The 21762-nt window shown below is 48.0% G+C and overlaps 2 protein-coding genes across 7 annotated transcripts; both read left to right on the top strand.

Annotated features, from left to right (window-relative positions):
• The first annotated feature begins 656 nt into the window (after positions 1–656).
• LOC112883399 lies at positions 657–4071 on the top strand. 6 transcript variants are annotated; one of them, XM_025948697.1, is made up of 12 exons: positions 661–824; positions 909–991; positions 1516–1621; positions 2025–2123; positions 2228–2293; positions 2437–2550; positions 2909–2983; positions 3088–3190; positions 3291–3338; positions 3426–3547; positions 3636–3851; positions 3941–4071. In XM_025948697.1, exons 1-11 carry the CDS (start codon positions 747–749, stop codon positions 3735–3737), a joined length of 996 nt encoding a protein of 331 aa, XP_025804482.1. In that variant the 5' UTR covers positions 661–746; the 3' UTR covers positions 3738–3851; positions 3941–4071. The 6 variants fall into 6 exon arrangements, with proteins under 6 accessions (XP_025804484.1, XP_025804479.1, XP_025804480.1 ...); XM_025948696.1 differs by having other exon boundaries at positions 662–824; positions 3935–4071; XM_025948698.1 differs by having other exon boundaries at positions 663–824; positions 912–991; positions 3935–4071.
• Positions 4072–10246: 6175 nt separating this feature from the next.
• LOC112881175 (protein MEI2-like 6) lies at positions 10247–11759 on the top strand. The gene is made up of 4 exons (XM_025945864.1): positions 10247–11079; positions 11164–11277; positions 11373–11514; positions 11613–11759. Exons 1-4 carry the CDS (start codon positions 10247–10249, stop codon positions 11757–11759), a joined length of 1236 nt encoding a protein of 411 aa, XP_025801649.1.
• The last annotated feature ends 10003 nt before the right edge of the window (positions 11760–21762 follow it).

Below are 21762 nucleotides of genomic sequence, written 5' to 3'. Positions count from 1 at the left end.
TTAGATTAATATAGATCGTAGATCATCATAAAAAATGATGGTGTAAACTTTTAGGTCCTCTTGGCTAACTTGGTGCCTTCTTCTTCCATACTCCCTTAGTAAGATAACATAAATAGGTGCGGCAAACTAAGATAAGGAATTTGACAATACCATGCATCTATGAGTTTCAGGACCATATTTTATCTTCCTCGTCCTCTGATTTGTCGCACTTCGTTATATGAAACAATGCAAGCTCTAAAGTTCTTTGGATGAAAAAAAATACTATGTGTAGTGACTAGTGATGCACACTGTTGCTCCGCCTGGTGCCTAGGCACGGGCCTTTTTGAAACAGATATGACACTAAAATAATTATCGGACAACACACTATTCTAACTAAAAGAAGCACGTCTTGTAATTTCTAAAAGTATCTAACATGACGAGGTGAAATATCGTTTTCGGATGCATCCTTGATATATATATATATATATATATATATATATATATTTTATCTATTTCAAGGAGCCTTTGCGTAGTGGAAGTGTGGAACATACTGAAGAACGCTGCTCGGGTCCCTGCCTCTCAAGTTTCCGCAAACGGGGAACGCGTATTACGTAAACTTCCGGTGAAGGCGTCAATGATGGAACATAGAGGCGGAAGCTCCAGTTCTATCTACCAGTTTCCATACCTGTGGAGCACACCGCACGCGCGCCCGGCGCACTCCCTCCCCTTCCCTTCGCCCTCCACTCCGCTGCCGACCCCGGCCGGCGATGGCCACGGCCGCCGCCGCCGCCACCGCGGCCTCTACGTCGCTCCGCCCTCCGTGTGCATCCCAGCGTCGCCTGGCGGTTAGACGCCTCACCCTGAGCATCCCGATTTTTCCCCATTGAACTCGTCGTCGTCGTCCTCTAACCATCCGCGCTCATACTCAGCAGAGTCTGCCGCGTCGGTGGTGTTGGGGGATCCCGGTGCGGTCCGCCGGGGGGAGTGCATTCCGTGCGGAGCGGCGGAGGCGGTTCGTGTTCGGTCCATACCTCTGCTTGTAGTTAAATTTACTTCTGCGCACTTGTGGGGGTGCTTCTGGGTTAGAAATTACGGCCTTTTGCGCAGTTGCACGATTTGGCATGAATAATGTGATTTTTCGGGTAATCTCCTTAGCCTTGCTGTGGCATTGCTCACTTGCTGTGTGCGGGATTGAAAAATTTAGCGAATTGGGGAAATTCTATAACTGAACAGTGAGCAGGGAATGAACGTTTCAGTAGACTGCTGTTGTGTTCTGTAGTTGCTCAACCCTTAAATGCGACTCTGGAATTGTAACTCGTCAAGCAGTAGCATGGCTATTGTTAGAGAGTTTCGATATGATAACTTTTGGGTGCTGAATTGCCGGCGCAAATTTGTGACTAATATTAGGTATGCCTTAAGGTTAATACTTAATAATACCCTGCAGTCAGTACGATTCTTTCTATCTTGAACTTTGACGTGGAAGTCAGTAGAGAACATTACAATTCTTAATTAAGGACTTATGATTTCATTAAACAGGAGCACTCTGTTATGCGCAGCTGATAAAGCTCCTGAAGAATCCCTCAAGAAGACCATTGAAGTGGACAGGCTGATTGATACGCTGAGGGATGCAAATCCTAGAGAGGTAAATGTGATTTATATCATCAACCTGGCTTGCAATTAGATCACAGTGCCCTTTTTGAACTATGATTGATTGCAATTCAGACCTCACCCTATAGATTTAATCCAATTTGAAAACCACTAGTCTGTACTATGCTCAGTTTGAATTGGCTTCCTGTGTTGCTTGTTCAAAATGTGCAGATCTAAACTTAGTTTGATCAACTACTTGAAGTACAGAACTAGTTTACCATTGACTTATAAACTGTAGAGTTCTTTTAGTCTTCTCACTATCCTGTTCTACATGCTTATACAGTGTTTGAAGTTTGCTTAATCGCATCACTAGATTAGACTAATTGTTTATTATTTCTTTTTTATGCAATGGGTTCAGCTGATTAAATTAATAATACACCTTTCTTGCTTGTAAACAGCTTGATCAAATTGTGATTGAAAATGTTCTGTCATTCGACGCTGGTTTCTGGGTTCGGCTGGCAGCAAGAATTGATCTCTGTAAATCGGATGATGATAAAGCATGGTTTCACATATGGATTCAATTTTGCTTCCTGTGGGGGCTGTTTTCTTCTATCTCAATTAGTCTAACTTTGCAAATGGCTTCTCTTTTTTGCCTTTTCAGAAAGATTATGAAGAGTTGGCTGAAAATGTCATGAACATTGTTGACCGGCTTGTTCACAAGACTGATGTAAGAACAATGTTCCGTCATGCATAAATGCTCATATAGTACCGCTGACTATGTCTTGATGTGAAGCGAGGAAACTTTTGCATTTGTTTTGTTATTACAGATATATGTGTTGCATGCTGCTAATTTACCCTTATGTTATGCAGCAAAAGATTGAACAGTCAACTGATGTGCTGAAGGCTATCATTAGTCCTGCCATGCATGAAGGAGATGTGAAGTGGCCACCAAAAGAACCAGACACACTCAAATTGATGGAGAAAGTAAGGTCACATCTCTCCGTAATTTTCTGCATACCTTCAGCTGGTCTTGGCCATTACTTGCATTTTGTCATGGTCTTTATTACATTGTTATCTGCAACAATAAAAATAAATGCACTGTGAAAATGTGGTTGCCAATGCGAAAATCCAAACATCTCTTCTTCCATAATTTCGTTCAAAGTATGCCAATGCACTGTGATAATTTCGCTACTTTTCAGCCAACATTTTTTGAGGCTTCAGAGATTTGATTGATTATATGTTATTTTCTGTGTCACATTGTTACCTAGAGATTCCAAATTGCGTCCTTTTTTCCTTTCTGAGTTCTACTATGATGTTTTTATGCCAATCCTGATATTCCCAGGAAATAGCACGCCGAGAACAGGAAGGACAGCTCGATGAAGGATTTCTGTCAGAAGTTAGTGCTCAGTTGAGGCAAGTAAGTGTAATTTTCTGCCTTTTAGTCTAACAAGTTGTGTATCATTCCCAAGAAAAATTAAATTTTGTTTTTCTTGTGATCAGTATATGTTTACATGTGATTAGGTTAAACAAGATGGAGATAAGCCAGGGCTTCAAGCTATGCTACAAAAGGTGTTGCAGTTATATGCTTCCAAATCTCTTCAAAAACGTAGTTACGCGTACAAAGGTAGTTATTCTTTAGGCATGACTTTTAGGCTATTCAACTAGAGAAGCTGAGTAGAAATACATTTTGATTTTGTTCCTGAGTATCTTTCCTCTTTTTTCAGGGGGGCAAGTTGTAGTTCCTGAAAAGTTTCTTGAATCCGTAATACAGGGTCTGTATTGCCACACCGAGATTATTTGCCTCTCTCTTTTGCCTCTGCTAGCCATCATATCTGATCAGTACAGATTGTGCAATGCAGCGCCTGAGAATGAGTGGAACAAGGTGTTGCTTGACGGACTTACTGTAGGAAAAGGAGACGTTTCACCAGATGATCTTTATGCTGTTATTAGCAAGAGAATTGAGCGAGTCTTGATTCGCACGGTGGGATCAACAAACATCTTGTTTCTACAGGGCTGTGTCTTGTCTCCTCGCACTGTAAAACTTTTGTTCCTTTCTCTGTGTTCAACAGGAAGGTGGTTCTTACCAGCAACGCATACTTGTGGAGTATCTAAAAGAGATACAAGCTAGAGCTGAGGAAGTTGTCAAAGTGCTTCAAGGACCAACTATTTAAAATATGCTGATCCGGTTTACACTATACATGTTTTGTCCGTTTGATCAGAGTCTGATGGGCCACTTGGCTCTGGCTGAATCTTGTTGATGGTGTTTGGCAGAGAACTAGGAGCAGGTACGTTTCCCCATTTTCTGCATACATTGAGAACCCAGAAGCTCTATCTACTCTCTGCGTGTTAAACAGGTTTCATCTTCCAGTTTCAGATATACTGTTGCTCAGACCAGATCACGCAAGGGGAGGGGAGCGCAGGAAATGGATAAAAGATATAGAGCCAGGAGAAGTGCGCAATTACAGCAAGTCGCCCATGTTCTTTTTTCTTTTTTTTTGGGGGGGGGGGGGTTGGGGGGGGGGGGGGTGGGGGAGTGATCACCCATTTTCAGTTTCTTCATCTCAAAGGCCTGGCTGGTTTAGCTGTCAGGACAACGAGATTTTGTGGGTCTTGTCTGGCTGAAAACTGCAATATACTACACAGATGGAGCGCCTGTTCGGATGAATGGAAAAGAGAAAGTGCAAAACTTTTACTCTTTTGCATTTTTTTTGCACTTTTAGATCCAAACATCCCAAAGTGCAAAAGGGCAAATGCTACCGTAATTTTGCTAATTATGGATTAATTAGGCTTAATAGATTTGTCTCGTCATTTAGTTCTCATCTATGTAATTAGTTTTTTAATTAAAATATATTTAATACTTGTAATTAGCGTCCAAACATCTGATGTGATAGGAGTAAAAATTTTACCATTTACCTTTTTACCATTTGGGGTGGATCCAAACAGCACCGGAGAAGTGGAAATCCTGATACCCAAGTTTGGTTCAACTCTGTCCGGGTCATCCGGGTCATCCGAAAAAAAAAATGTTTCAGTGGGAACTATTGGTGTCTATCTCACTTTGAGGTACCTGAGGGCAGTACTGCAACCCGTCCCAGGAATACTGCGGATCAGGAATTTACGAACCAGGGCCACGTTTAGATTGTAAATTTGTATAACATTTGGAACTTTTTGCTACTGTAGCGTTTTCGTTTGTATTTGACAAATTTTATCTAATTATGGTCTAACTAGGCTTAAAAGATTCGTCTCGTGATGTACAATTAAACTGTGCAATTAGTTATTTTTTTTACATACATTTACTGCTCCATGCATGTGTCCCAAAATTGATGTGATGAAGAGAGAGCGTAAAAATTATAATATTTGGAAGCGATCTAAACGGGGTCCAGAACGTATGGAGCAGTAGAAGAGTCGTTGTCCCTTGTGTTGTACGTGTTCGCTGGATTCATTCAAGCATGCTGCCTTTGTCTACATCCATGGCCCGTACGTCGCAGCTCACATACCGTCATGTCCATACTGTAAAATTCGACGCTACGATACTGAAATGATGTGTGCAGTAACATCGTCGGGTACTCTGGCCTCTGCTTGCCCTCTGTAGACGATGACGACGAACACCGAGCTGGAGAGGCAATCAGGTGGCGTGCGACAGGATCGGCGACCGCCTCGGCTGTTGAGAAAACAGATCCTGGCACCGGGTACTGCTGCTCCCTCGGGCAAGTGGCCTAGGATACGAACGGCTAGTCCCTCCTCAACCGCGCAGCAGGAAGCAACTAGAGCGGCCGGGCCGCGTTGGGATCTGGACCACGGTTCAACAGGCATCCGCCAAAAAGCGTGTGCCGGAGATACGCAGCAGTATCCTTCCAAAATCTAACGAGAGCAGCCAGGCGACTTTGGGTGCGTTCGTTTTCTCCCCTCTAAAATTTACATCCGTCATATTAAAAAAAATTGCTACTTAAAAATATTAAATAAAATCTGTTTATAAAATTTTTTCACGGATGGGTGCTAATTCGCGAGACAAATTTAATGAGCCTAACTAATCCATAATTTGCTACGGTGATGCTACAGTAATCATCCGCTAATCATAGACTAATATACCTCATTAGATTCGTCTCGCGAATTAGCACTGGAGTTCTACAAATAGTTTTGTAATTAGATTTTATTTAATACTTCCAAATAACAAGATTATATTTAACGTGACACCTCTAAACTTTATATCCTAGTAAACGAACGCACTTTTTTTTTTTACCGAAAGTGCGATAAGTATTTGACTTGTTGTCTTGTAAAACTTCACAGGTACGGGCCGTATACTTGTATTCGGTACGGGTGTACCGTATCCAAGATAATGGAGACACGGGGTATACACAAAGGAATACTGGAAGTACGAGAGCGCACACGGATCTCGAAGCCAACGGACGGGAGATATTGGCTGCGGCAACTATTGCAGCCCCTCTCTGCTTGACTCGAAGAGCGGTGAAACTCTGCCACCGCCAGGCGCCCAGGCGGCAAAATGATGGCTTCGGACTTCAGAGTTCACGGCCCACGCCAAATCCTGCAGCTTCAGGGAGGAGGGAGGGACCTTCTGCCCTCGATTTTGGCACGATGCCAATGGCCCCATTCGCTAGTTGGAAGAGTGGTGAGACTCGTGCCTACCCTCGACTCTGAACCCTAACCCACCTACCACTGCGTGCTGCATGCAACCATGCAACGTCACTTCGTTTCCTGTTTCTCTTTTTTTACTAAAGGTTGCAGAAAATAAATCATGAAATGGGAGCAGCACGTTTCAAGTTTGAATGGTCGGCCTCATGCCGGCGTGCAGAGATTTCGGATCAAGTGGTCATGGTTCCTTCCTTCGCAGGGTCAAGAAGCTAAGTACACCCACCCTTCTCACCAATCGCTCCGTTCAGGGGATAATGATGAGAATCATTCAGATTCCAAGACCGACGGCATCCCCATAGACGCGGGTTCAGTGCCTTTTGGTTTTGGTAACATTCCTGGACGGCAGTGGCGACCAGCAGCAGGGATCAACTTTGGATCGCTGCTCCTGCTTCTGTTTGCCGATCCAGGTCGTCTCACTCTGAGCCACGCGGCCACGCACCACCCGGAGCCGGCGGCGCCGTCGTGCTCGCGCACCCTCCTCTCAGAGCACAAGCTGACTCCGGGGCGGGCCTCGTGCCTGCGACGGCGAGACCGGCCGTAGAGGACGACGGCCTTGTGCCGTTGTGCGGTTGTGCCGTGCGACGATCCCGCGACCGCCGTACGCGGCGCGTCGGGCCCAAACCCGACCAGATTCGAGGGGAGTCCCGCGGTTCTTGTCGGTCTGCCTCTCCTTTTGCCAGTTTCGTCCGCCCGGGAGCGGGCGCGCACGTCGCTGTCTCGCCCGGGCGCCCCCTGCCCAGCGCCGCCCGAGCCGCGGAGCCGGCCTTTGTCTGCGCTGCGGCCGTGTTGCGGCGTGCCCCTCGCCGACAGCGGCTCGGCCGGAATGCCGTCACGGTGGCGTTCGATCCGGCTCCCCAGTCCCCGCCGCTGATCTATTCTTCGGTGATCATTCTCGCGGGTCGGATCCAAGACTTAACCAGAAAACATCACAATTTGATCATGGCTACAGTATTATCCCTCTACAACACCTTCTGAGGAAGATTGTTTAAATCATGCTATCATTTCCAACATGGGTGTGTTCGTTTTCTACAAGAGGGCTCTAAAAGCGGTCGCTCCCTCTGAAAAATCACGGTCTTATTATAGGCCGGATTAGAGGGCTGTTAGGTGCCGGTCTCTAAACTTAAGATGTTTCGAGGTTTAAAGGGTGAAACGAACGGACCCTGTGTCTGCAGCGAAAGGCACTTTCGAGAAGATGTAAAAGATACGGCAAACCTAGCTGCCGTCTCGCTGGATCCTGCCTATCAAACAGGCTTCGAGCTACTCCTAGGCAGGTTCAGAGCCCGTCAGGCACCACGCCTGCCCCATTCCAGCGCGGCGGAGAACCTGCCGCCCCGGGTCAAGGACGCTGCCGCGGCAGAACGAAGCCCGCGTCGACCCGGAACGCTGCTTGCTTCGTCCAAACCGGTGCGTGTTGCAGGCGCTTGCAGTTACACCTGCAGTAAGAAGTGTAGATGCAAGCATATGGCATTGCCGCAGGGGCTACTGCAGACTACCGGCAGTGCATTTTCATCTGTCTGTAAATACTCGATCATGTGCTTACTACTTTGGCAAAAAGAAAATTATTTTTAGTCAGAGCAAATGAAAATATGTCACCTGTGGAGGTTTCTATATCCGATGCAAATATTATTACTGTATACCAGGCGCAGCAGGGAAGGAAATACTGTAGCAGCCAAATACAGAAATACGAGAGCGAAATTTTGCCGATCCTACTAGTTTGGATTGGACTGAAGTGAACTACTACTACTGACGAGAGGGATAGCTTGGTGCGGTATATATCCTCATGATTGCTCGCTACGGCTCTATCTTGGGGGTCTATCTTGGTTCCTTCCCAAGGCATCGTGAAACAGTAATCGGCTTCACATGCCCCAGGCCAACCATAGACATGTAGATGCAGGCTTTGTTTAGATGCATCCTAAATTGCAAATGTTATAACCCGGAGTACTGTAGCGCTTTCGTTTGTATTTGACAAATTTTATCTAATCATAGACTAACTAGGCTTAAAAATTCATCTCGTGATGTACAATTAAACTGTACAATTAGTTATTTTTTTTACATACATTTACTGCTCCATGTATATATCCTAAAATTGATGTGACGGAGAGAGAGCGTAAAAAGTTGGAATTTGAAGAGGATCTGAACAGACCCGTAGTTACGCGAGCAGATACCATAAGGGCGCGTAGAAACAGGAAGGTGTCGCTAGTTTTTGGTTTGTTTCCTTTTTTATAACCTAGATGCCCCTGCTTTGTTCAACGAGCAAACACGCCCGTGAGTCTATGGCCATCAATTGCCAAACAAACCTGATAAAAAAAAGAACAAAGAGTTTCCCCCTTAATTCATTCTCCGTCCATTCTCTTTTAGTATTTCTATTTAAGTTAATAGTTTTATCTAGTTCTATTTAAGTTGCCATCTCGAATGTATGTGTTCGGTTCTTGTACAGATTAACTTCTCTAGAAAAAATAGTACATGTATATAATCACAACAATATTGAGAAGTACTCGCAGAAAATCGTTTCAACTAACGAATATGACATGGTGATATGTTTGTATCAAGGTGGAATAAATTTATTAAATAATAATAACGGGAGTAAAAGGTGATTGGAAGGGTTTCTAACAAAACGGCCTCACTACTACCATGCAGTAGCAGATATCTCCTGCAGATGATCTTGGAATAGGTATCCCGGCTTCCGTTTTGTAGAAGTAAAAAAATATAATGCAATCTTAAAATTTGTGATCTGTTTATTTAAAATTAAACTATATAAAAACACTAATATTTGTTTGAAAAAAGTAACATATACGTTCGCATTCTGTCTAAATGTTATTTGTTCTTGTTTGTAGTGTTTTATAGTTTCAATCATGCGACACGGTTCATTTGCGGCGTGACCAGTTATGGCTACCGTCCATATATATATAGAGAGAGTTAACATATCCTATCAAAACATGAGGCAAGCACTAGCATGTACTCCCTTGGCTTAAAAAGAGTGTTTGTTTATGCTTTTTCGAAGTCAAACTGTTTTAAGTGTGATCAAATCTATAAATAAAAGTATAAATACTTATGACACTAAATCATACGTATTTGATCAAATTTAAAATTATACGATTCGGGATAAGTGTAAATAGGATATTTATTTTGATGAAAAGGAGTACAGATTTTAAAAACGACCGGGAATTCATGGAAAAGGTCTAAGGAAACCGAGAAAAATTGGCTAGGGTAGCATCCATCCTGGCTCCTGCCACTTACAGATAGAGTTGTGTTTACGTTCAAAAGAAGCAAATATTGTTGTGCTATCTCTACTTGTGGTATCTCCTGCTCACACGAGCATTAATTGCTTCATGCTCGACTACTAAATCTAGCTATGCCAGTACAACGTGCTGGATTCAATTCCAGTCAAATGTAAATCCAGCTACTATTCGGTAGGGTGGAATCTTCTGCGGCAAGCTCGTTGGCTCGTTGCTCCGGTCCGGTGATTCAAGTTCAGAGAGAGAGACATCGGAGCGCCCCAGCAAATCTTGTGCATTAAATGAAGCGGCCGGATATGTAATCATTCCGCCTGCTGTTCCCTGACCCGAGAAATACCCGTTTTTCAAATTCATGTTCCATATCGTCGGTCGGTCGCCCAAGATCTGTACGAGATTTGAACGGTTGTGTGGGATGTTTCAAGGATTTTTATCTAAACTTGCAGCAAATTACAGCCAAAGATTATGTTCCCCTTATGTTCTTTTGAAGCCAGGTAAGAGTAAATTACAGCCAAAGATTATCTCGAGCAGCACTGCGAGTCCCTTTTTTTTCACAACTGCTAATCCAGTCTCTCGGCTTCCGGGTTGGTTCCTGCGGTCACATGAAATAGCAGCAGGTACAAACTCTCCGGCCTCCGACCCCGTTTGGGCCCACCGTCAGCGTCAGGCTCCTCCACCAAGTCCCTTTCGCGGTCTCCGCTCCCTTTATAACCCGGCCGCCCCTGGCGCTCACGACTGCCCGCCCTCCCTCTCCAAGTCCTGATCTCCCAGAAAAATTTCCCCAAGCAGAGAGAGCAACCATGGCCGCTTCACAGCCTCGACGCCTAGACGCTTCGGCAAAGCCGTACGTATGGAAGGGGGGCGTCGCCCCGCCGCCGGCCACGCCGCAGCTCTACATGGGGCCCCCTGCGGCGGCCCTGCCGCCGGCGGGCTTCTACTACCCGCGGCCGGTCCTTGTCGCGCCTCCGGCGCCGGTGTTCCCTCCAGGCGCCTCCCCGGGCTGCTGGGTGTTCCCGCAGGGCCCCTGCGTGGGGGTGCCGGGAGCGTTCCCATCCCCTGGCTGGGCGCCGCTCGCGATGGGTGTGCCCGCGGCGCCGACGGGGATGCAGGGTGCCCCGCAGCCACAGCTGCCTGCCGCGACGGCGACCCGGCGGGGCGGCCGTGACCGACCGTCACGCGGCGTGCGCGCTGGGCATGCTCCCCGAGCGAGGCCGCTGCCGCGGCTCGACGTGCCGCCTCGGATGATGCAGCGTGCGGCAGGTCGGGCGGCACCCCCGTCCTTCCGCAGCGCCAAGGTGGAGCCGGGGAACGACCACCCTTCTCCTCGCTCCGTGCTCGTCCAAACGAGCCCGCCCGACACGCCGCCGGCGCTCCCTACTTGCTTCCCGTACCCGGAGGTGGGATCCGCTGCGCCGCGGGCGTCTGAGGGATCGCCTTCCTCCGTCCCGGTGCCCGCCGCCGGAAGCCAGCCCGACATCCCGCCGCGGAGGCGGCGGCTCGAACGCGCGCCGCGTCGTTTCCGTCAGGCAGCCGGGGTCACCGTGCGCCGCAGCGACCCCAAGCCACGCCGCCTTTTCGACCCTTCTTGTAGCAGCACCACGTTAATGATTCGTAATATTCCCAATGATTTCCGGTCAGGCTGCTATTTTTTCTCCTTCTCGTTTTAGTTGAAGCTTTGAATTCCATCGATCCGAGGGTTCCAATCGTTTTCACGCAGGCGGACGAGGCTGATGCAGATCATTGATCAGCACTGTTCGATTGAGAACGACAAGATCACATCTGGCGGCGTCAAGTCTGAATACGACTTCCTCTACCTTCCTATTGACTTCCGGTAGGATCTCGTGCTAGTCAAGCACTCATGCTTCTACTTGTTTAGGGTTCTTTTTGTGATCCATCCGTGACCTTGCTTGTTTCTGTGTTGCCCAGCACCGGTGCAAACAAGGGCTATGCCTTCGTTAACCTGACGACGCCGGAGGCGGCGCGGCGGCTCCACGACCACCTGAATGGGCACCGCTGGAAGGTGAACGGTTCGGGGAAGACCTGCGAGATCGACCATGCCGACATCGAGGTTGGTCGTCGTCCGCTAGCCTCCAGCCTTTCGCATGCGCCGCCCAGTGCTTTGGTCGGCTTACGTTTTCGTTTCTGTTCGCCTCCATGGAACTGCAGGGATTGGAGAAGCTGGTGAAGCACTTCTGGGAGTCGCGCTTCGATTGCGGCGACGAGGAGTTCCTCCCCGTCTGGTTCGAGCCGGCCCGCGACGGCACCCGGACGACCTTGCCGCATCTCGTCGGCCGCATGCTACGCCGCTCGTGATGGAAGCTCTACCGCCGTCCCCTCGCCGAACGCCGCCGAGCGCCTTATCTTGCATTCTATCGGTTCATATGGCTTCGTTGGAGGAATCGGATAGAATGGGAGATAGGATCTGCCCGGCTCATCTGGTTACCTGGCTAGAGTACCTGTGTGCCCTCCTTTCATTTGATTTGGGTGTTTCTGTGTTGAGACAAGCTAGCTCTACCTGTTCTGTACTAATGTTCGGGCCGTGTCAGCTCATGGTACTAGTCGTGTGAGATTACATGTAGTAGATGTTGAAAGAGTGTTGTAAGCTTTGAACGTGTAATATTAGCGGCACTAGACACTCGGAATTGTTCAATGGGTTGATAACTTGCTGTTGTGCTTGCTCATGGAAATAATTTGGAAGTCTTCTATGTGTGCTGTCCTGGTGATACACAGTTTCATCGTCCATATATCGAGTAATATTGTTTTAATGTCATGCACTTTTATTTGAATGTTTTAGGATTTACATCGGTGAGCAAATTTAGGATTAGTAATGTGTAGTAATAGCAATTTAGCAAATTTAGGATGAGTAATGTGTAGTGGTAGTGGTAGCCGGTAGCACTATTAATGAGTATTTAGCAAGGTGCAGCGCGTTCTCTTGAATGTACTACTAACATTGGATATTCTGTAGATCAACAGACTGCATATTTTGTTGAACTTTGTTGATGTTGTCTTGGAAGAGAGTGGTGCTCAGAGCGTTCTAAACTTGGATCAGTATGCGTGCAACTTCTTTTAGATCTATGCATGTGAAAATGATTGATGCGAGCGAATTGATTTGTATGAAATGTTAGGTTATGGTACGGTTTCATGTTTTCAGGTGTTTGCAGGCGGCCATGGTAATTACTGACGAAATACTCTTAAGCAAGCAATTGTGTCTGAAATTTCTGTGCAGGGCCCTACTGGGTCATGTAAACGCACTCGATTTGAGCTTCTGTTGTTTGATCTGCTTGTTGGTATACAGGAAAGTCTCTTCAAGGTATTTTCATGGATTTGTTGTCTCCTGGGCGAATATGGATGGCACCGTACAGACCTTTGTTTCAATTGCGAATTCATGGGGTATGCAGCCCCTGAAACAATCGGATCAGTAGCAACGGCGTTGGTCGTTCAGTACTTCAGTCGTTGGGCCAAACCGAAGAAATCTTTCCCTGAAAATTTCAGAAAAACTCCGGAGAAATGACAAAGCGTCGCAACTTTTGAACAGGCCGTAAGTACAAGAGTTGTTGCGGCTTGGTGCTCCGTGCTCGTGAGGGACGGGCATCCACAGTTCTGACGATCGACCATGCTCCGTGCTGTGTGCATGCGCTTGCCATTAATGGGATGTGAACCTGGGCAAGACGACACAGTCCTTTTGGCTTTCCTCCATGGCTCCATCTCTCCGTCCATCGCCAATGCATCTCTCTCTCTCTGGTTTCTACAAATGCCCGTCTCTTCAATCTCCGTCGCCCAATGTAGCGAACGCTGTGTCGAGGACAATGGCCATGGCCTGTCCGACCGGCACCACAGCCCCCAGCCCCGTTGCCTCTGCAGGCTGCAGCAGCCATAGCCATCGCCATCAAATGACCCAACCCTAGCCTAGGCGTACGTATGGGGCATGATGGCTAGCCGGCTAGGTGTTTGGCAAGTTGGCAACCTCGCGAGGCAAGGCAAACAGCGAGTGATGGGAGGAAAGCATTGGGAATTCGCGAAGGCCCGGGGGCACACGCTGCAACCACGCGATTGCACCTGCCGCAGCTGCTGTTACTCCACTGTCGACTGCCACCACACCATGCCTCGCTATGCTACTGTGCATGTCTGCCACAGCACTCGGACTCCATCTGCTAGTACTGCCTGGGGCCTTGGCAGGCAGCCAAGCTTGCTCTCCAGAGTCCAGATGTGCTGCTTCTTTGTCCCGGAGCAATTGAATGGCAGACGGCTGCACACTCGCGAATTTTTTTGGAAGAAAGCACACTCACGATTTTTTTTTTTGTAAGAAAGCACACTCACGAAATAGGAGGGTGGGTACATGTCATACATACAAGTCACGTAGTATTGTACTACTACTACTGCTGTGGTACTACGTGGAAGTGGGTATATGGAGGAGCTATACTGGTGAAAGAAAAATCGGTGAGTGACGTGAGGGTGGTTGAGACTTGAGAGGTCTCGAGGCACTGCTTGTTGAAGCGGCGAACCGATGAACGTGAAAGCATTTTACTTGTACAAAAACATACACATAAAATTCTTATTCCCCTGTAAATTAAATTTCTCCAATATGGCCGTAAGATTCTATAGCATTGCGCTGCTGCTACTTTTCTAGTATGGATGGTTTCAGTCGTTTCCTCACCTATAAAAGTTTTGTGCAAGAGATCCTGATCACAAGCATGGTTCTTTTTTCAAGGCTTTGAACTGTAGAAAAGAAAGTTATCATCTATATAAAATATTTTGTGTTTTCCTTTAGATGCTCATACCTTGAATGTTTTGCTCCCTTTTTGGCAATTTTTGAGCTTAAACCATAACAGTGGAAATTATAATTATTTTTTAAAAAATAGAATAAAAAATTATATATATTGTGTACATTACTATCGGCGCCAAGGTAACGGATCGCCTGGCGCTGGACAAACCAAAGATAAATGGGCCGAAAGGCACTTCTAATCCATTACAAGTAATGGGCTAAACTGAGGCGTCTCCTAGAGGATCCGAAACCATAAGAGGCCAAGCTCCTCCTTGGGATGGGGCAGTTCTTGGCCAGCGCGCCTTCCCTGTAAAACCCCATGATTACCGGGGGGAGGGGGCGGCGTGCCCATAGATGGCGCGGCGACGGGGACAGAGGGAGCCTCCCCTCCTAGGTCACGACGCATGGGGTGGCCCCCGCCACTCGCACCTCCCGTCACATCAAATAGACATGGAAAGGAGCGCCTGCGATCCCAGGCAGCGCACAGAAAAGACCCCGGGCGATGCACAGATCCCGGAAGAGACCTCAGAGCATCCTGCGGTCCCTCGAGGAGGGCCCCGGGTGATGACAGTCTTGGTCCACGGCATAGGACCCTGCCCGGTGGGCGGGCGCCACCTGCCGATCGGCGCCTCTCATCACGCGTCGCATTCACACTTACGGCAGTAAGCCAATTCCCGGGGTCCACGGGGAAGGCTATAAATAGAATAGACGGACAATGTGTAAAGAGATCGGATCCAATCGACCCGAACTGGGACTCAACTCAATACAACTACCAGCTCCACACAGGACGTAGAGTGTTACGCTCACAGCGGCCCGAACCTATCTAAACCCCTTTATTTGCTGATCGTCACACGACCGGAATACTACTGTGTGTTACACCCCTACCCGAACCTCTAAGCGGAGGTTCCCACGAATCCCTACTTGCGGTACTCACCCACCGTCAGCTGGCGCGCCAGGTAGGGGCGTTGGCGTGTAGGATCTCTATCCCCGACGAAGAACCTTCAAGAGAAACCACAGCAAACCGCTCTAACTGTTCCGACGGTGAGAGCGATGGTGATCATACCCCCCGAAGGGGGCCATCCAACGCGCCACCTAGCGCAGGGGCGGTGGAACTACATCCCTTCGCACCAGGCGGGCACCGGCCGGCGTCAATCATCACAGCGCCGCCCCGACCTAACGCTCCCAAGTCCACCCCCGGAGGCACTGCCTCCACTAATGTCAGGTTCGCCCAGTTCCAGGTTGAGGCCCGGAAGCGGGTGGTCCTGCAGGTGTCCCGGACACGAGGGCACCTCGACCTCAGCGGCGTTCCCCCTGGGGAAGCACCGGTGGCAGCTTGTGCGCTCCTGCGCCACCCCCCAGAGAGAGCAAAGCCCGGAACACCCGAGGGGAAGTGGCTTGATGAGTGAGCCAGTCTCGTCGGGAAGGCGTGCCCGAGGCCGGGGGCTCAGGGGTCCCTCACTAACGCTAGAGGTCCCTCCCGTGGGGACTCCCGGCCGCCGTCGCAGCAGCCTACTCCGGGCTGATCGCGCACCGGCTGGTCGCGCGACTTGCGCTCCCGCCTCGACCAGAAGAGAGTTGGCAAAAAAGCCCGGACTACCCTCGAGTGTACACGTGAGTGGCGCCGAGAGGCTGTGGAGGATCACGCCTCCTCCGGCTGCCCCGCGTAGGGAAACTAGCGGCGGCGCAGCTCCGCCGGCGACGACGACATTGGACCCTATAGGGCCAGGTGCCGTGTCTTTACTGCGGACGTGCGGCGATTCGACTGGCCCACCAAGTTCCAGCCAGATATCCTGGAGAAGTACGATGGAACCATTGACCCCGAGGAGTTCCTCCGGCGGCGTTGCCGACTCCGGTCGCACCAAATCCGACTTCGGTCACACGAAAGCCCGTTCTGGCGGCAAATACGACTCCGGTCGCACCAAAGCCCGCTCCAGCAGCAAAGCCGACGCCGGTTGCACCAAGGACAACTCCGGTCCCACGAAAGCCCGCTTCGGCGGCAAAGCCGACTCCGGTCGCACTAGAGTCTGCTCCGGCAGCAAAGCCGACTCCGGTCGCACGAAAGCCCGTTCCTACGGCAAAGCCGACTCCGGTCGCACCAAAGCCCGCTCCGACGATAAAACCGACTCCGGTCGCACCAAAGCCAACTCTGATCGTACTAAGCTGACTATCGGTCGCATTAAGCCTACTGTGGTGGCTCACTCTGGCAGAAAGCCAACCCCAGGTTCGGAGAGGCTGGGTGGCAGTCAACGTACCGTCCAGCTTAGAATTGGCCCCACACCTGGCCTTCGGTGTCTTCGACCAGACATGGGGCCGGGGGCTACTGTCGCCGCTAAGGAAGCTGTGACACCCTACGTGTCTAAAAGACTAAACAAAGATCCACCACATGAAATCAGTCACAAAAGAGCAAAAGAAGTATGAAATAACCTATCAAATCTACCTTTCAAGAAAATGAATATGTGTATATGTGTATATGTATATATGCATAAACATTTAAACTCTTGCAAACAAATATTTGTAACTTTCAAAGTTGATCACAACTGACTCTAAAAGTTTTATGGCACATCTATCATAACAAAAGAGAAAAGTCTAGTTGAACTCAAGTGCTAACAATGCAAAAATTCACATGAAATGACATGTTATTTAAATATTGGTTTTTGGAAATTTATAATAATTTTTTATACATTGATCAAATGAACATAGTCATAAAAGAGAAAATGTATATCTTGAAAAGTTGAACAAAATTGGTATTTAAATATTTTAATGTTTTTGATTTGATCTTGGGAAGAATGAGTTTTAGCTCTTTTTCACCCAGTCCCCTGCCGTTTTTGTTTCCTGCACATAAGTCTCATCATCTTCTCCCTCCTCTATCCTACCACTGCCCTATCCCATCGCTGGCAGGCCAGCTGGGTGGCACAACCCAGCACAGCTGAGGCCGCCCGGGCAAGTGGGCCTGGCAGCACTCTGAAAATCTTCCACGGGACCACAAACTCTTGCTCTTCCCCCTCAGGAAGGCTCTATGCGGCGACTTTCTTCTGCCGCGGGTGCTGCTGGCGCCACGGCTAGCCCCGGCCTAACGCCAGCGAGGCAACGGCGCCCTCGGTTTTGCCCCTGGTCGAGCCTTCCCCTACGGCTTGAGCCTAGGCCACCATTCTCCCCCTCGCGCCTATAAAAGCCCCACCAGAGGCCCCTGAACTCGACGCCCCAACACCAACTCCGGCGAGCGGTCACTCGCGCCTGGACGCACCACTCCGCCCCCACATTGCCCAAACCAACCCTCCCACCACCTTCTCCACCTCACCCTGAAGCTGGACAGCCGCCTCCTGCGCCCTCTTCCTCACCGGGGCACTGCCACCACCACCCGCACCCGGTGTCGGCTCTGTGCCACTGTCGGCAAGCCGTCCCGGTCCACCCCGTCCCCACCCAAGGCCTCAAATAGGTGCGGTTTGTTCCTCTCTTGCCTGTCCCACCTTTGCCCCTCACCACCGGCAACCTTAGTTGCCGGAATTTGGCCGGCAGTCGCCGTTCCCCTGTGCAAAGGATCCATTTGCTTCAATTTCAATCTTTCTAAGAATGATTTCCGTAAAATCTCAGGGACTCATTTGTAGACCTAAAACTAGAACTTTGAAAACCAATCTATTAACCTTGAAAACGCAAAACAACTCACAGAAAAATCTAAAAAATACAAACTAAGATGTTCTGAACTCCTTAAGTTAAGATCTACAATTTTGTAAAAGGATCTTGAACTGTTTCCACATAATTTTAGCTGTAGATTTAAATCAAATTTAAATCGCTTTTAATTGTTTCAAGATTTTCAGGAAAGAGCTGCTCATGAGTTTTGGATAGTAGCTTCAGTGCTAAGAGTATAGTTTTTCATAAAAATTTCATGCACTAAATCCAAGCATAGATAGATGTTTTGAGTATTTTTATTATATGCTAGATGCGGTTCAAACTAAAATTTTAACCTCTGGTTCTTGTATAAGAAAAATCTGCAAAATTTTACAATAGACTACTCATGCGAGTAAGTTTGTTCAGTAAAAATTTGAGCACTAGTTCTTGCATGGGCTGTTCTATACAAATAGATCTTGATCCTAGTAGTAGCCGTTTAATATATTTTTCATGATTAACCTGCTGAATAAAAGTGGCTACAACTTTTACAGTGAGTTTGTGCTTAAGTAGCAAGTTCTGCATAAAAATCTAAACCTAGAAACTACCTCTACGAGTAGTTTCGCACGAGATTTGCATAAAAATTTCAACCTAGAAACTACCTCCACGAGTAGTTTTGCTTAAACCAAACTTACTGTTAAAAATGGCCGTACGACATAGCAAAACCACTCACTCACTTAATGAAGTCAGTTAATCCAGATGAGTACTTGATAAATGACTGACCAAGGACAAGAAAATGAAGTACTCGATTATTTAACTTGAATTTTGTTGAACGACTACTTTCTAGCGAAATAATTGTATCTTGTATCAGTAAAACCACTTATAAATGTGCATTCATATAGACTCGACTACTCTCGCGGTCGAAATCTATGATCTGGTGCTAGAGTCCGAGAGTGAGCAGCGCGAAGCTCAAGTTAATCTAACAGAAGTCGCTGAAGATCTGAACCAACGTTCGGGAGAACTCTCGACTAGTTTTGCTCAAGAAGGCAAACCCCGGTGAATGATCCCAATATTTAATTAATGCAACTACTGTTCCTTTTTACCTGTGCATTTAAGTTCATAGGAGTTGATTGGAACCCTAGCTGCATAATCCTAGGCACCAATATAATGAATACTAGAACATGAAGTTCGAGTAGTTGCTCTGCTAATAGGTTCGGTAAAAGTTGAGTGGTTTTTTGCCACTCGCGAGAATTATAGGAGTGGAATGTTTTACCTCATATTACAACTATAAGGTCGACGGGCAGGGCTGTGGTTCGATGCTCATGGTTGAGGCTCCATCCGAGTAGAGAAAATGCTAAGGCTGCATTGTGTGGTTGTGGTGGTTAAGCGTTTGAACGTACTAGCCACATATCAAAAATATGGTACTCGATAAGCTAAGTACCCGATTGGCCCGGCAAGTTGACTTTACTTTCACCCTACTTGAATGAAGTTCTGATGGATATATACATACGAGTGCAGAGCGTGGCTCTGTAGTCGGGGAGGGTGACCCTGATCCACAACCCGGAAAGAAAGGGGAAAAGTTGCTTGGGGTGACCATTCGGTACTCCATGCGTGTGTGTTAGGTTTATAAAAAATTCGATTTGAATCGTCCGTTTCTTGTGGTAATTGAGACTACTTAATACTTTTGCCACATAGAGTTACAAGAGGAACTATGGCTATAATGAAACTTGTCGGATGCTTAAATATTTTCCACCATATTTGCTTAGAGATAGATACTCACTTAGACTGGTTAAATGAACTAGAATATTGAAAGCTCAAATATAAAATTAAGGACTTACTTTTGTTACTTTTCAACAAAAACAAACCCTGGAACCTTAGAGCCATGTATGGTTAGTAGCCGGTATTCATATACCACTAGTCGGGTAAGCCTTACTGATTATTGGTATACTCAGCCTTGCTTGTGGCAATGTTTTCAGATTTGTCTTTCGAAGATATGATAGCTAGTTTGGCTTGGCCAAATTCTTTTCCGACTGGTTTGTCAGTGGAGTGGGATCCGTCCCCGGCCAACAATGATTTTGCTGAGTGATGCCACATACGGGCTTTATCGTGGTATCCAAATCGACGATAGAGGATTGTGTTTTATTTTCGTTGCTGTTAAATGCTGAATAAAATTTTTATGTTTGAACTCTAAGGTACTCTTTTGATGAACTCGACTTGTAATAATTGATTTCAGACTTGTGAGATAAAAGCTATGGAATGTTGTAATATCTGGATTTGCGTTCATGCGATCATGCGAGTTATTTGTACGGTTTGTTTCGATTTAAATATAAAGTGGTCGCATCGGGATTTACCCGACAGACTGTCGGATTACTCTATTTGAAGTGCATGGTAGCCGGTTCATCTTTATGGATGATGGTTAATGCACTTGAGCTGGATTAATTCGAGCTGTTCTGCCACAGAGATGGGGTCCCCTAGCCCTAGACAAACCAAAGATAAATGGGCCGAAAGGCCCTCCTGGTCCATTAGTAGTAATGGGCTAAAATAAGGCGCCTCCTAGAGGATCCAACACCGTGATAGGCCAAGCGCCTCCCCGGATGGGGCGGTTCCTTTATGGAGAAGGGATCGTATGACAGTGCATTTAATGCGTCCGTCCTGCTACAACCGGGTGAGGTCCGTAGGCGGCGCGCCTTCCTCGTAAAACCCCTTGATTACGGGGAGGCGTGCTCTCAGATGGCGCGGCAATGGGGATAAAGGGAGCCTCCCCTCCGGGTCACGTCGCGTTGTCTAGCGATGGGCGGTGGGGTGGTCCCCGCCACTTGCACCTCCTGTTACATCAGATAGACATGGAACGGAGCGCGTATGGCCCCGACACCCACACCTCCTGTCACATCAAATAGACATGAAAAGAAGCATCAACGGCCCCGAGCAACGTACAGAAAAGACCTTGGACGATGCACAGAGCCCGGGAGAGATCTCGGAGCATCCCGGGATCCCTCGAGTAGGGCCCCTTGTGATGACGGTTTTGGCCCATGGCACAGGATCGATGCCCCTCACCAGGCGCTGCATCCATACTTAAGGTGGCAAGTCTCTTCCCGTTGCCCATGGGGAAGAATATAAATAGAATAGATGATCAATGTGTAAGGAGATTGGATCCAATTGATCCGAACTGGAACTCAACTGAATACAACTATCACCTCCACACAGGATGTAGGGTGTTACGCTCACGGCAGCCCAAACCTATGTAAACCCCATGATCGTCACACGGCCTACTGAGTGTTACACTTGTTACCGAACCTCACCTCTAAACGTGGGTTCCCACGAATACCTGCGTGCGATATTCACCCACCGTCATATACATAATATATTTAGAAACCATATATAACGTTATAATATGATAATATATTCCTACTGTGTGGCAACACATTTACACATATGCCTATTTGCTATTCAAAAACGAAAAATGAAGGCTGCTTCATCACGTGTAAATCCAATTTCCGCATACAATGGAGAGTGGCGGAAACTTTCTTCCGCTACTCCGTGTAGGAGGCGTAAACCTTGGTGTGCGCAGAGGCAGAATTGCAGCTGCCTGCCTATGGGCTGTGGAGCACACCGCAAGTCGGCACGTGCGCGCGCTCCCTTCCCCTCCCTCCCCTTTCCCCCTCCACCCCGCTTCCGTCTCCAACCGGCGATGGCGCCGGCCGCCGCCGCCGCCTCGGCGCCTCCCTGTCGCTCCAGCCGACCTATCCGTCCCTGCCTCGCTTTGCGTTTAGACTATTCACCCTGTTCACAACGATTTGTTCTCCCAACGAAATCGTGTTTCTCAACCTCGGCGTCCTTTAACATTTCGCGCATATGCTCACCAGAGTTTGCCCCGTGGGATTCCGGAGCAGGCCTCCGGGAGTGTGTTCCTTGCGGAGCTGTGGAGGCAGTTCGTCTTCTGTGCCTGATCTC

The sequence above is a fragment of the Panicum hallii genome, chromosome 2 (assembly GCF_002211085.1).
Source record: "Panicum hallii strain FIL2 chromosome 2, PHallii_v3.1, whole genome shotgun sequence".
NCBI lineage: Eukaryota > Viridiplantae > Streptophyta > Magnoliopsida > Poales > Poaceae > Panicum > Panicum hallii.
Note: the sequence above shows the minus strand (reverse complement) of the source record. Positions and strands in the feature narration are given on the sequence as shown.

Bases quoted from the DNA above. Each gene is read 5' to 3' on its own strand.
- LOC112883399 (XM_025948694.1), top strand. From the start codon at position 747: ATGGCCACGGCCGCCGCCGCCGCCACCGCGGCCTCTACGTCGCTCCGC. The intron at 825-908 runs GTTAGACGCCTC...GCTCATACTCAG, and splicing joins CATCCCAGCGTCGCCTGGCG to CAGAGTCTGCCGCGTCGGTG. The intron at 2,124-2,227 runs GCATGGTTTCAC...TTGCCTTTTCAG, and splicing joins GTAAATCGGATGATGATAAA to AAAGATTATGAAGAGTTGGC.
- LOC112881175 (XM_025945864.1), top strand. From the start codon at position 10,247: ATGGCCGCTTCACAGCCTCGACGCCTAGACGCTTCGGCAAAGCCGTAC. The intron at 11,080-11,163 runs GTCAGGCTGCTA...GTTTTCACGCAG, and splicing joins AATATTCCCAATGATTTCCG to GCGGACGAGGCTGATGCAGA. The intron at 11,278-11,372 runs GTAGGATCTCGT...TGTGTTGCCCAG, and splicing joins TACCTTCCTATTGACTTCCG to CACCGGTGCAAACAAGGGCT.